The 14,337-nt window shown below is 33.9% G+C and overlaps 1 protein-coding gene across 4 annotated transcripts in view; it reads right to left on the bottom strand.

Moving 5' to 3' along the window:
• Positions 1-141: 141 nt before the first annotated feature.
• Positions 142-14,337, bottom strand: part of YES1 (YES proto-oncogene 1, Src family tyrosine kinase) — an 81,877-nt gene continuing 67,681 nt past the window's right edge. For all 4 annotated transcript variants that reach the window (XM_081262683.1, XM_081262684.1, XM_081262682.1 and 1 more), the window contains 4 exons: positions 12,605-12,681; positions 10,491-10,644; positions 7,396-7,527; positions 142-2,707 (listed from right to left, as the gene is read on the bottom strand). In XM_081262683.1, coding sequence (XP_081118809.1) covers positions 2,499-2,707; positions 7,396-7,527; positions 10,491-10,644; positions 12,605-12,681 — 572 coding nt within the window. In that variant the 3' untranslated portion in view covers positions 142-2,498. The remainder of the gene's footprint in view (positions 2,708-7,395; positions 7,528-10,490; positions 10,645-12,604; positions 12,682-14,337) is intronic.

Genomic DNA, 14,337 nt, shown 5'->3' with positions numbered 1-14,337 from the left:
TCTAAACTTAACAAAGAATTGATTTAACTCTGTTCAGGAATTACAAGTAATTGAACATTTTTTCCCCAATGGAAGAATAAATTCAGAACATATCAATTTTTAAAAAATTAATGAGAAATACGAACAGCAATCAAAAAGATATGTAGGTGCATTCAACAAGAATTTTTATTTCATTTATCCACAAAACAATATTACAATACTTTATAAAAATATTAAGTTTTAGGCTACTATTCATTAAAAAAAGTGTTTGTGCTAGAAGGCTGTTTTTGCCAACTCCTTTTTTTTTTTTTTTTTTTTGGTAAGGGTTATATTAAGACATTGAAGATGAAAGCTGTTGGAAAAAAAAATTTTCAAATGTACAAAACTGTTTTTCTTGGCAATTTAAAAATACATAACAATTTAAACTGAATACACATTAAGTTAGTGTTTTATCCTTATTATATAATTGTTATCATTAGGAACTATTTCATTTAGTTAAAATCTAATGAATACCATCAATTTCCTGGCTTATTTTTCTGATCAGAATTAGTACATGATTTTTGTTACCCTTTTTAAAGTACTTAGAAAAATTACATCATAGTTCACATAAAGCCCTTTAAAAAACAAGTCACAGATTGCAGATGTTAAGGATAATAATGAGGGCACTCTTCGCAGGAATGCCCTCTAGACACAGGGATTAATACTAAATAGGTTATGTAAACAGAAAACACAACCATAATTTTTAGTACCAGAACTATTGCCAACTTGCATGAAATTCATTTGTGACATTTTAAAATGATTTGAATTTGAACATATAAACCATGGCACAGAATTTTAAATTTAATGATTAAATCAGGTTAAGTGATGATAGTTAAAACTGAAAATATGGGAACCTGATACAGTGTTTTAAAGTGTAACTATAGTACAGTATTTCAAAATACAGATACTACTTCTACTTATCAGATTCAGATTTTCCTTTGTTAGACTCTTTAGCCAGTAATGCTGCTATTGAAATTCATTCTTGGGAATTTTTTTACAAGTTAAAAAAAAAATCAGCTTTATTTTGTATTTTCACTTCTGCACTTTAAATGGGCAAAAACTGTCCCCTTTTAATGATTGTTATTGTGCAGAATAAATTTTCCTCCCCAAATCAACTATATTCTAAAAGGAAAAATTGATAATCATTAAGTATAATTAAAAAGTGGAGATTTAAACATGGATTTGAAAACTCTAGAATTGTTCTGCATAAAAACTATGTCACTAGAATTAGTGTGAAGCCTTAACTTCACTATTTTGAGGATGTAACTAACACTCACTTAATGTGTATGTTAAGAAAATTAGTTTGCAGTCATACCTTATAACTCTTGAAGTCTCAGAAACAGCTAAGTGAGGAGCTTTGAGTGCCAGCAAAGCCATTTTGCTACTCCATGACAACAGCATTAAATATCACATTCCACCCCTCTTCCTGTAAAACTTTCACATTTTCTTTTCTCATATTTCTTTTAAATACATTTTCCTCTCTTAATCTATATTCAATACAAGCAAAAGTGCGTTCAAGTCCCTGATCTAGTGATATTTTCTATTTGTGGCACCCATCACCATAAGAACATATTAGCAAATCTTACAAGTCTATTTTTAAAAATGGACTGCTTAAATTCTGGGTCTCACTTTTCATGCTAAAGATTAAAAGATTTCCTCTTCGATTGGATAATAAAATTTCAATTACATATTGCCTTTGGGAAAATAAAATGTAACTTTACAAAAGATGAGTTTACAGTTACTTTCATTTTCCTAAATGTGAATTATTTCAAAAATGAAGTGATAAATTTCTTTTTCTACTTTCCAGTTCCATGAATCTGAGTATGAATATAGTGCATTAATACTTTCAAATTCCACTGCTGAGGTCTAACATTTAATCAAGTTTTAGGTGTTAACCTTTTTGCTTTTGAAAATTATGGCCTATTTCCAAGCAAAAGGAGGCATATGCTAAGACTTATATCGACTGTTTCACATAGGAAAAAAAAAAAAAAAACTTTGAGAATAATAAACACAAGAAAGTCTTCAAAACTGGAATGGAATCATTTGGTCCCATGACGTTCCTTAATTTTAGATTTTACTATGGTATAAGATTTTACCTCTCAATTTTTGTCTATAACAATAAATAATTTTCTCTTTTAACAATCTGAGTTTGGCGAAGAAAAGAGTAGCCTTGTTGTGCTTCCTTACCATGCTATTACCCATACTGTTCAGTATATTATCTCTAGATTTTCTTTGGACCCTGAAATAAGTTGGAAAATTCATCATTGGTACTTTAGAGTTTAACACTCAGGGGAAAAAAAAGTGGTTTTGTGCAACCATATCTGGAATTCCAGTTTACCATTAAAACATGCAGAGTGAAGATTTTCTTCTTTTGATTCCTGTACATAAAGTGAGGAATTATACACAAGTCTTTACATTTTGGCAGACTTATGCATATAAAATAGGCTACTAGGATTATAATCCCCAGATTACAATCCAGATTATAAATTTTCTCCTGGCTGGTACTGTGGCTCTGTAGCAGTGAAGTAGTCTTCCAGGAAGGACTGGATATATTCAAATGTTGGTCTTTCATCAGGGTCCTTCTTCCAGCAAAGATTCATCAATTCATGCAGAGATTCTGGACAGCCTTGAGGGCAGGGCATCCTATATCCTCGTTCCACCTGTTCCAGCACTTCACGGTTTACCATACCTAACACACAACATTCAAACGTTAAAGAAAAAAAAAAAATCCTAAAAAAATGATCCTAACCATCACTAGCAAAACAGAACAAATCCCCTAACCACTAGCTGTATATCAAGGTATGTTAAGTTTATTTAGTAAAAGATTCTTTTAATAAAAAATACAATTTAGACATCAGAGTATATCCAGAGAAACTTAGAAAATGCTAATCTACATTTAAACATGTTCAATTTTTAATTCTGCCTAAAATTTTACTTTCAACACTAATTTCTTCAAAAGCCAATCCCATTTGGTTAATGAGAATTCAGGGTACCATTTTGAAGTAAGATAATTTCTGATATTAATGTTTAACAACGCCTAACTTGGGCACACTTGAAGAATGGAGGCTAGATGGTGTCTGAAAGAACTTTCAAATAGGAATTCCAAGAATTTCAGCCCTGGTTTTGCTAAATATACTAACTACATAATTATATTGAGTCACCTCCCTGAAACAGTTTCCCTTCTCTCATATATCTGTTTGACTTTCTTCTTGTTATTACACACAGTTCCTTTCTTCTACTCCTTTGTAAACTTCCCTCTTCCACCACTGGCAACTCACCCCGTATTGGCAGAGGCTTGGCTGTCTCACCACGTCAGCAAACCCATCATTCCTCCTATCTCCCATATCACCCCCTCTTTCCTGCCTGTCCACAAGGAAAGCTATTCCTCATATCTTCTGCAATATTAAACTGTCAGCAATGAGATTTTTCATAGACTATGATTCCCCTAAAACAATGTAATGAGATTAAATTATTATCTCTATTTCTATTTTTAGTTATAATATGAGGAACAAGTGATTCTTTAAAAAACTTTATTAAAAGAAACTGCATAACTATTACTTTGGGGTCCAACATTTGAAAAAGAAGTTTTCTGTGATTTTCATCTAGGTAAGCAGATTTTAATAACTGAAATCCAGTATATTTTACCCAACACAGAAATATAAGCAGAAGTTCTTTGGGAGGAGGAGACTTAACATTCAATGAGGTACTTAACATTCAATGAGGGCTTACTTATAATTGGTGAACTTTTCCCCCACTTCTATGCCTTTTTAAAAATTTTATGCTTAACAGATTGTTAAGATTAATCAATCTAAATAAGCCTGAACCTATACAAAAGTAACCTTCCATTACCAATAATTCTTTTTTTGTCAGGTGCTAAAGAGTAAACCCTGGACCCTGCTCCTGCTAAGCATGTACTCTTACCATTAAGTTATATCCCCAGCCCTAATTATCAGTAAACTCTTTCATTCAAAACTTTACCCTTCAGAATTTTCTGACAATCACAACTAATGAATTATTTTATGACAATAGTTACATAAGTACAATATGGCAGAAATGGCCTCTGGTAGAAATACTATCATCTTCAGGGGCCTGGGATTGTGGCTCAGAGGTAGAGCGCTCACCTAGCATGAATGGGGCACTGGGTTCGATCCTCAGCACCACATAAATATAAAATAAAGACATTGTGTCCACCTATAACTAAAAAATAAATAAAAAAAGAAATACTATCTTCAGGAAGAGAATTATTTCCTGTAAAGGAATTTCTGAATTTCATAATGAAATACAACTCCCTGAATACAGCACAGAGTTCTTTCTCCCCGATATCTCAGTAAAAAAAGGAGATAGGAATATTCTAAGATTGTTAATACTTAAAAGGAAATATTTAGCACTCTGTCAATAAATTTAAATATTTCATACTTGTTTGCCTTTGCCACGGTTTATTACTATCCTACAACAAGACTAGCAAACAAGCTGTCACTTTACAATGAACAGTCTGCTTTGAGAAGAGCCTGCAGTGGATCGGTCTGTGCTACACGTGAATCCTCTTCAAATCATCCAAGACAATGATGCTTATATAGTGTCTTTTGCTTCTTTTTAAAGGCTGGCAGGCTGAGAATTGGGGTGTAGCTCAGTGGCAGAGAAAGTCCTCAGCATGCACAAGACCCTACGCTGATCCGAAGCACCATCAAAAAAAAAAAAAAGACAATCTACAAATTGTATTTGGATTTTTGTCTGAACATTTAATTTAACCAGGATATCCCAACCATATTAATTTTTTATTATGTATTTTGTAGCTATGTAGTCAGCTGCAAACTCATTTTGGATTTTTATTCTTCCCTGTTGACCCTTTTCTCATCATGAATGCCCCTTTCTATCTCTACTAATATTTCTTGCCTTAAAGTCTACTACTACACAGGCTTTCTTTTGCTTAGCATTTATTTGCACAGTATATCTTTTTCTGTCCTTTAAAATCCAGTCTTATCTGTCATTTAATTAAAATGTTTAGTGTACTTACAAGTTATGTAATTATGGACATAGGTAGTTTTAATTTTACCATTCTGTTATTTATTTACTTTTTTTCTCATCTATTTTTTCCTTTCTTGCTTTATATTTTGAGCAAGCAAGCAGTTTTCATATTTCCTTTTTACCCTCTTCTTCTAGTTTTTGTTTGGAGCTAGGAATTGAACCCAAGGCCTGGTGCATGCTAAATAGTACTCCATTATATCCTAGTCCTTTTCCTAGCTTTTTCCTTTACCTTTTCTTATTATATTAGTGGTCACTGTCAAGATAAAATTTCTTTGGTTTATTATTCTTCATTCTAAATAAATACTCTGATGCTTTCCAAACAAAGAAAGAAACTTAGAAGAGTCACCTGTTATTCCTTTACCTCTGCCCCACCCCCTGTCCTCTGTGTGGTCATAGAATGTATTTTTTCATGCATTATAAAATCAGAAAGATACTTTTATTGTTGGTGTTTTAGATCAGCAGTTTTCAAATACTTTGAAGCCATCATTTCATTCTTTCCTGGTTTCCATATCCTGACAGAGTTAGCTACTGTGTAGATAATATACCACACATCTCTATGACTGTTTGGCTTTTATTTTAAAATTTGATCATGATATAATTATTTGAAGTTCACTGAGTTTATTTTAATTTATCCTGCTTAAGAATGACTAAGTTTATTAAATTTGTGGGTTGTGTCACCCCCCTGCACTATCAGATTTATAAAGTTTTTGGCTATTATTTTTTCAAAAATTGTTCTTCCACTTTTTCTCTCATCTCCTTCTGGGACTCCAATTACATATAAATTAGACCTGAAATTTCACTATGTCCCACTTTATTTCATTCACTTTGTTCTATTTTTTCCAAGCAGTTTATCTATGCATTACTTTGGATATTTTATATTAATGTACCTTCAAATCTACTAATCTTGTCTTCTATGTCCATCTAATATGTTTTTAATTTCATAGATACAGTACTGAAACTTCCATTTGAATCTATATGAATTCCAAATGAAACTACTTAACATGCTGTATTTTTTCCTCCAACCATATTGTATGTAGAGAAAGCAGAGCTAGATTTTATCTAGTGTTATGATTTTACCAAAAATACTGAGAAAAGGCAAAGGAAAAAAAATTGTAAATGTAAGGCAGAGATTATAATGCTTGACCATGAAATTTAAGGGGTATAAGGGATAGCTACCGGTGGTAGACTCAATGGATTGAATATCCTGGTAGTATGAAGAAATTTCTATGGTTGAGGTAGAGACAGCTGGCAAGATGTAAGTTGACAGTAGACATATTAAACTGCAATTGAGAGGTGAGCAGTTACTTGTTATGTTAAACCTTTAAGGTATGAATAGTGAGAAGATTACAGAGGAGGAGGAGGAGAGTTTAAGCTGCAAGAGACTAGGGCAACTGACATATGTATTAAGATGGCCATGAATTAAAGTATGAATGGAGTTTTAATAGAAAGAGTGATGGGGAGTCAGTATTAAGTGAGGAGAACTTGAATGGTATCAGCAAATAATAGCAAAAAGGGAAAAGTGGGAGATAAAATTTGATGGCATTAGCTCTAAAGTTGAAGATATTAGAAAGGAAGGATATATACGTAAAACCCATAGGAGTAGCATAGCTATTTTTCCTGAAGATTGGATTTTATATACTTTCACTCTCAACTATTAGAATATTTCAGTAGAAAAGTTTAAGAGGCAACAGAATAAACAAATATTCAATTGTCACTGAATTTCAAATAAGCTAAAATTTCCTCTTACCCCAAAAGCTTATTTTTAAGAGACAGCCATTTTAATTTTTTCTCCTTTAGTAATGACAGATACATTTATTGTCAAAAAAGTCTATTGAAGAAAATAGGGCAAATATATACAAAAATACATCAATCACACTAATAGAAAAGAACAATTACCTGGGGTACAGCAGGATATTTGTGATATGTTTCTGATCTGAGATAATGGTATGGATAAAAGGCACTTGTGGAAAACATTCTAAGGAGAAAGCTAAGATGGACCTCAGGCACACCTCCCCTGCCCTATCTCAGGATTGTGACTCTTATGGTTGCTGTCCATCCAATGCCAAAATAAACAGATGGGGACTTGGAAAAGGAGAAATAAAGATCCTCCCTTTATGTTTCAGCTCCTAACATACTCCTATTAAAGTCGTGATGGGCTGGGTGTGGTGGTGCATGCCTATAATCCAAGAGGCTTGGGAGGCTGAGGCACTAAGCAACTTAGCAAGATCCTATCTCAAAAAATAAAAAGGGCTGGGGATGTGGTTCAGTGGTTAAGCACTACCAGGTTCAATCTCAAGTTTTAAAAAAAAGTCACTGATGGGATAACCAAGAGCAAATGAGATGCAAACTTACCTGGATATGGCACTCTCCCCTTTGTTACCAATTCTGTCTGTAGAATTCCGAATGACCACACGTCAGACTTTATTGTAAATCGACCATACAGTGCAGCTTCTGGAGCCGTCCATTTGATTGGAAATTTTGCACCTAAAAACATATTGGCAATCTTGTTTAACTGTTTATTAAAAGTCTATCTTTGTGTCTTTGTGGGCTGGGGATACAGCTCAGTTAGCAGAGTGCTTGCCTTGCATGCACAAAGCCATGAGTTCAATCCCTAGCACAAAAACAAACAAATAAATAATTTTTAAAAAATCTACTTTTGTAACTATAGTTATTAGCAGTGCTAATCCTTTGTCAATATCCTTACTATATACATCATCAGTGTCAAATTCTAACAATAGAAGAGACATGGGGAAAACTCTTTAATTTTTGAAATTTATATTAAAATGAATCACATTTCTTCCTTATAGTACTGATTAAAAAAAGGAAGTTAGTGGAAGGAACAGAACATCATTCAAGAAAATACAGGTAGAGGCTCTAGTAAGTAAAAAATATGGATCATAAAATCTGTAACTTTTAAGTTCAGTCTGGCACCCAGCAGTTCTTCTAATTATGTGCTGATAAAGGAATATTTTATTAGATTCTAATGGCTACTGATTTTCAACCATAGTTTCTTTTCAATTTTATAATATATTTCTGGAAAAATTTATTGTGCCATCACTTTTAAAAGCTCACATTAATTTACTCCAATATTTAGTGCATACTTTTATGCACAGGCATTATACTAATCATTATGGGTACATAAAAACATGAATTTATACACTTATAATGTTAATAAGTTTATGGGTATTTTGAAGTTACTTATACATGTATGCATAGCAGTATAAAATAAGTTCTTTAGATTGTTTGGCAAACAGAAGATCAGTTTTCACTAGTACAATCACAAAGGTCTTATTAAAAGATGCTATTGGGGGTCCTGTACAGTACAAGATGTTTAGAGGCCTGGCCTCTACTCACTAGATGCCAATAGCAGCCTCCACATTGTAATAGCCAAAAATGTCTAGACATTGTTGGATGTCTCTTGGGGCTGGAGAGTGACTGTCCCTTGATTGAGAACCATTAAGCTAAGGTAAGAGTTTCAAAATTCATTAAGTTTTCAACAAATGGTGCTGGGAAAACTGGAAATCCATATGCAACAAAATGAAGCTGAACCCCTTTCTCTCGCCATGCACAAAAGTTAATTCAAAATGGATCAAGGAGCTAGATATCAAATCAGAGACACTGCGTCTGATAGAAGAAAAAGTTGGCTCCGATCTACATATTGTGGGGTCGGGCTCCAAATTCCTTAATAGGACGCCCATAGCCCAAGAGTTAAATACAAGAATAAACAAATGGGACTTAATTAAACTAAAAAGTTTGTTCTCAGCGAAAGAAACAATAAGAGAGGTAAATAGGGAACCTACATCCTGGGAACAAATTTTTACTCCTCATACTTCAGATAGAGCCCTAATATCCAGAATATACAAAGAACTCAAAAAATTAAACAATAAGATAACAAACAACCCTATCAACAAATGGGCCAAGGACCTGAACAGACACTTCTCAGAGGAGGACATACAATCAATCAATAAGTACATGAAAAAATGCTCACCATCTCTAGCAGTCAGAGAAATGCAAATCAAAACCACCCTAAGATACCATCTCACTCCAGTAAGATTGGCAGCCATTATGAAGTCAAGCAACAATAAGTGCTGGCGAGGATGTGGGGAAAAGGGTACACTTGTACATTGCTGGTGGGACTGCAAATTGCTGCGGCCAATATGGAAAGCAGTATGGAGATTCCTAGGAAAGCTGGGAATGGAACCACCATTTGACCCAGCTATCGCCCTTCTCGGTCTATTCCCTGAGGACCTTAAAAGAGCAATCTATAGGGATACTGCCACATCAATGATCACAGCAGCACAATTCACAATAGCTAGACTTTGGAATCAACCTAGATGCCCTTCAATAGATGAATGGATTAAAAAACTGGCATTTATACACAATGGAGTATTACGCAGCACTAAAAACGACAAAATCATGGATTTTGCAGGGAAATGGATGGCATTAGAGCAGATTATGCTAAGTGAAGCTAGCCAATCCTTAAAAAACAAATGCCAAATGTCTTCTTTGATATAAAGAGAGCAACTAACTCAGAACAGGGAAGAAGAGCATGAGGAAAAGATTAACATTAAACAGAGACGAGTGGGGTGGGAGAAAGGGAGAGAGAAGGGAAACTATATGGAAATGGAAGGAGACCCTCATTGTTACACAAAATTACATATAAGAGTTTGTGAGGGGAAAGGGGGAAAAAAAAAAAACAAGGGAGAGAATTAAACAACAGCAGATGGGGTAGAGAGGGAAGATGAGAGGGAAGGGGAGGGGGGATAGTAGGGGATAGGAAAGGTAGCAGAATACAACAGTCATTAATATGGTATTATGTAAAAATGTGGATGTGTAACCGATGTGATTCTGCAACTTGTATTTGGGGTAAAAAATGGGAGTTCATAACCCACTTGAATCAAATGTATGGAAGATGATATGTCATGAGCTTTGTAATGTTTTGAACAACCAATAAAAAAAAGAAAGAAAGTGAAAAAAAAATTCATGAAGTTTGTTAAAGAAAAGAAATTTTTTAAAAAAATTTATTTGTTGATATGCTAAAATAAATGTAAAGAAGCTATTATTAATTATACTTCAAATGTAAAGAACACCTAGCCAAATCCTTGCAGGAAATAACTATCAAAAAATCACAGCAGTGGGGCTGGGGATGTGGCATGCGTGCGGCCCGGGTTCGATCCTCAGCACCACATACAAACAAAGATGTTGTGTCCGCTGAAAACTGAAAAATACATATTAAAAAAAAAAAATTCTCTCTCTCTCTCTTTAAAAAAAAATCACAGCAGTATTCATTATATATAATTTTATGAATAAAATCAATGTTTTTGTGACTCTTCTGAGAGGACCTGTAATTATTCTTACTCTATAAAACTGCATATTGAAAAGAGTTTTAAGTGAGAAAAAAAACAAAGGACAATAGATTACAAGCATTTAAATAAAAGTACTCTTACCTTGTCTTGCCGTGTATTCATTGTCTTCAATTAATCTTGCTAAACCAAAATCTGCTATTTTGCACACAAGATTTTCTCCTACAAGAATATTAGCAGCTCGAAGATCTCGGTGAATATAGTTCATTCTTTCAATATATGCCATACCATCAGCAATCTTGGAAAGGAAAAAACAGATATATACAAAACATGATGTAGAAGGAACCAGGGAGAAGATAATTTTGGTTAATGTTTAATAGATCACTGGAAAATCATATATCTCAAAAGGAGATGATAGTAACAGGCATATTACTTAGGAGCTAGTAGGTAAAATAGAAAACACTATAATAAAAAAGCAGGCTAAATCCAGCTTTTAAAAATTGGACACATCCCCAGCACAACCACCAAAAAACCCACCAAAAATCTAACACCTTTTTTGAGGGCACCACTCAGTGTATCCAGTAACCATTAGCAGCTCAATGTCCTAATGTCTTCCTGTGTCAGTGGTTGGGAGAAAAGATAAGTCACAGGGTTATTTAGAACTTCTGGATAAAAGTCTATCAAAGTTCGCATCAGGCACAGCCTAAGATGTCCTGTAAGCACAGGTGGAAAACAGTAAACGAGCTTGCAGCCTAATGGTGGCCTGCAATCTGTTTTTATATTGCTCAAGAACTAAAAATGGTTTTTCTATTTTTAAAGAGTTGTAAGGAGGAGGAGGATGGGGTCTGACAGAGATTATATATGGCTCCTAAAACCTAAAACATGTACCTGACTTAAAAAAAAAAAAAAAAAAAGGTTTAGATACCCTAACACAGAGTATCTAGAAGTTTTGACCTCATGGCCTGGCATATGCCAGTGTTATATGCATAGTTCCTCTGTATAAAGTTCCTCTAAACTGCCAGATTCTGTGGCCATGTGGAAGCTCACTGAGAAGTAAAAGCTGCATTACCAGTTATGTCAACTGAGTTCAATAAAAGGCCCTTCAAACACCTATAACATATCTGAATAGAAACATTACACTTTAATAAAACAAAAAATTCAGAAGAGTTAAAAAAGATTTTTTTTTTGGGGGGGGGACCAGGGACTGAATCCAGGAGTGCATATTAACCATTGAGCTACAATCCCTAGACCCTTTTATTTTGAGATTGGGTCTCCCTAAGCTTTTGAGGTTGGCTTTAAACTTGTGATCTTCCTGCCTCGGCCTCCTGATTCAATGGGATTGTGTGTGTACTACTCTGTCTAGCCTAAAGAGACTCATTCTTTTTTTTTTTTTTAATATATATTTTTTTGGTAAGGAGCATGATATTTAGATGTTTTTTACTTTTTTTTTTAAGTTGTAGATGGACACAGTACCTTTATTTATTTATTTTTATGTGGTGCTGAGGATTGAACCCAGGGCCTTGCACGTGCTAGGCGAGCGCTCTACCGCTGAGCCATAACCCCAGCTCAAAAGACTCATTCTTAACAGCATATTGCCATTTTAATTCTTGTTTAGGACCATAGTAAATAAAAAATTCAGCATACACTTTAGATTTATAATATTTTCTTTGGAAGAGCACTCATCCATTTTAATTTTCTTGGTTTTTTTTTTTTTTTTTGTACTGGAGATTTAACCCAGGGCAATTTAATACTGAGCTACATTCCCTGAATCCTTTTAATTTTTTCATTTCGAGACAGGGTCTCACTAAGTTGCTGAGAGGTTCACTAAATTGCTAAGGCTGGCCTGGATCTTGTAATCTTCCTGCCTCGGCCTTGGGAGTTACTGGGATTACAGACATGAGTTACCATGCCCAGCCATTTTAATTTTCTCAGATTTATCTGTTGAAATATAAATAAATTTTGTATCTGTGAAAACACTTTCTAAAAGGTCATAATATATGGGATAGCACTGAACTGGGAGTTCCATAGCTAGTTTTAATATGTTCTGCTATGAACAAGTTTTGTAAATTTTAAATCCCTCTGGTCTTTAGATACTATATTATTTGTAATACTAGGAGCTCACGCTGGATTATCTCCAACGTTCCTTTCTGTTCTAAAATTCCTTTACTTTTCTACATAAACCGTATTATTTAGGTAAGATTATTCTACATTTTAAATGTTAACTTTCAATTCAAGTTGATATATCTATATGCAAATACCTGAGCAGCCATATCGACCAGCTGTGGAAGCTTCAAATATTTTCCATCTCCTTCCTTAAGGAAATCTAATAAACTTCCTGTAAGAGACAGTGAAATATCCATGGAAAATAAGTAGATTTTACATTAAGATTGACATAAATATTCCTCTACTCCCAAATAACCAAACTCTAACAAAATTTCTCAACTTTTTATTTTTAAAAAAGTTTCTTTTGTAGTTTTGAAATTTCTGAATAATTACCTCAAAGATTCTAGAAAAGACCCCTAAACTGAAATTTATTATCTCTTTATAACACATGGAAAAAAGGAAAAATGTACCATTTTCCCTTTCCCTACAGAAAATGTCATCAAATTGGTGTCATTCTTTCCTGCTTTGATCAAGATTCTAAGTTTTATACCCCAAAATATATTTTTTAAAAAATACTTTTTCAGTTGTTGATGGACTTTATTTTATTTATTTTTATGTGGTTCTGAGGATCGAACCCAAAGCCTCACATGTACCAGGCAAACAAACACTCTATCACTGAGCCACAGCCACGGCCCTCAAAAAATATAACATTTTAATCGATATGATTCAAGAATTCAGATATGGTTATAACTAAATAAAGGCAGCTAAATGAGCTGCTGTGGAAGTGCTGGCTTGACCAATGTCTCTTAATTTTAGCAGAAATTATAATGGAACAGCAAAATACTATGAATACAGCAAAGTGAAAAGCCAGGAAGAAATGTCTATTTGTTGCCTCTATCACTAGTTAAAAACATACACATGCTTCAATTTAGTAAAGAGAAACCATCAGACAAATCCAAACTAAGATTTATTTTATAAAACATACAATTGGATTGTTTTCTTAAATAACAATGCTGTGAAACAGAAAGTCAGAGGAATGGCTCCAAGCTCAAGGAGACAAAGAGAAATTACAACTGAATGTAACAAATGGCCAGGAGATAGGAAAAAGAAATTCCAAGTAATGGAAACAAGGAATGAAAAAAATCTATCTGTCCAAAACAGTGGGTTTACACTGGAGCACATAAGGCAATGAGTCTGGATGTATTATAGGGGCCAACTGCTAAGCTAAAAACCAAAATGGGGAATTTCTGAGTTTTAAAACTAGAAAGGACTTTTGTTATCTTGTATTCTTAACCTCTTACCTAGAAATAATCCTAAACTAGTGATCTGACAACACAGAATTCTAACATGTTCTCAAAATTAAATAATTTGTAAAGTAATACAGAGATAAATGAGCCATTAGCTTTACTTCCATTATATTTCTTTTGTTAGCAATGTCTTGATTTAAATTTCTTCCTTATCCCTTTCTCCTTTGTCTTCTAGTTCAACCAGAGTACTCTTTGAAAAGGTATACTTGGAAGCTGTTTACAGTAGAAACTTTTCCCAAAGAGAGCCATGAATTATTGGGTTTAGGTATGTTTTGACTATCAATTAACAGGCTTTGTCAGTTTGTTTCAGTCCCTTTTGAGGAAAAAAAAAAATTCCTATAGCAAATATGTATCTTGTTGTTGCCCTTGTTACCACTAGAGGGAACTATATCATTGGTCAAGGTAGACAATGGAGAGGGTAACATAACCCGTGCAGTTATTTAGTTTGATTCAAAAGAGTAAAAAAATAAAATAACTTAAAAAATAGATCAAGGGCTGGGGTTATGGCTTAGTGGGAGAGTGCTTGCTAGCACGTGTGAGGCACTGGGTTCGATCCTCAGCACCACATGAAAATACATAAA

Source organism: Spermophilus citellus (assembly GCF_964194105.1).
Source record: "Spermophilus citellus genome assembly, chromosome: 12".
In the NCBI taxonomy this organism is placed as follows: domain Eukaryota; kingdom Metazoa; phylum Chordata; class Mammalia; order Rodentia; family Sciuridae; genus Spermophilus; species Spermophilus citellus.
Note: the sequence above shows the minus strand (reverse complement) of the source record. Positions and strands in the feature narration are given on the sequence as shown.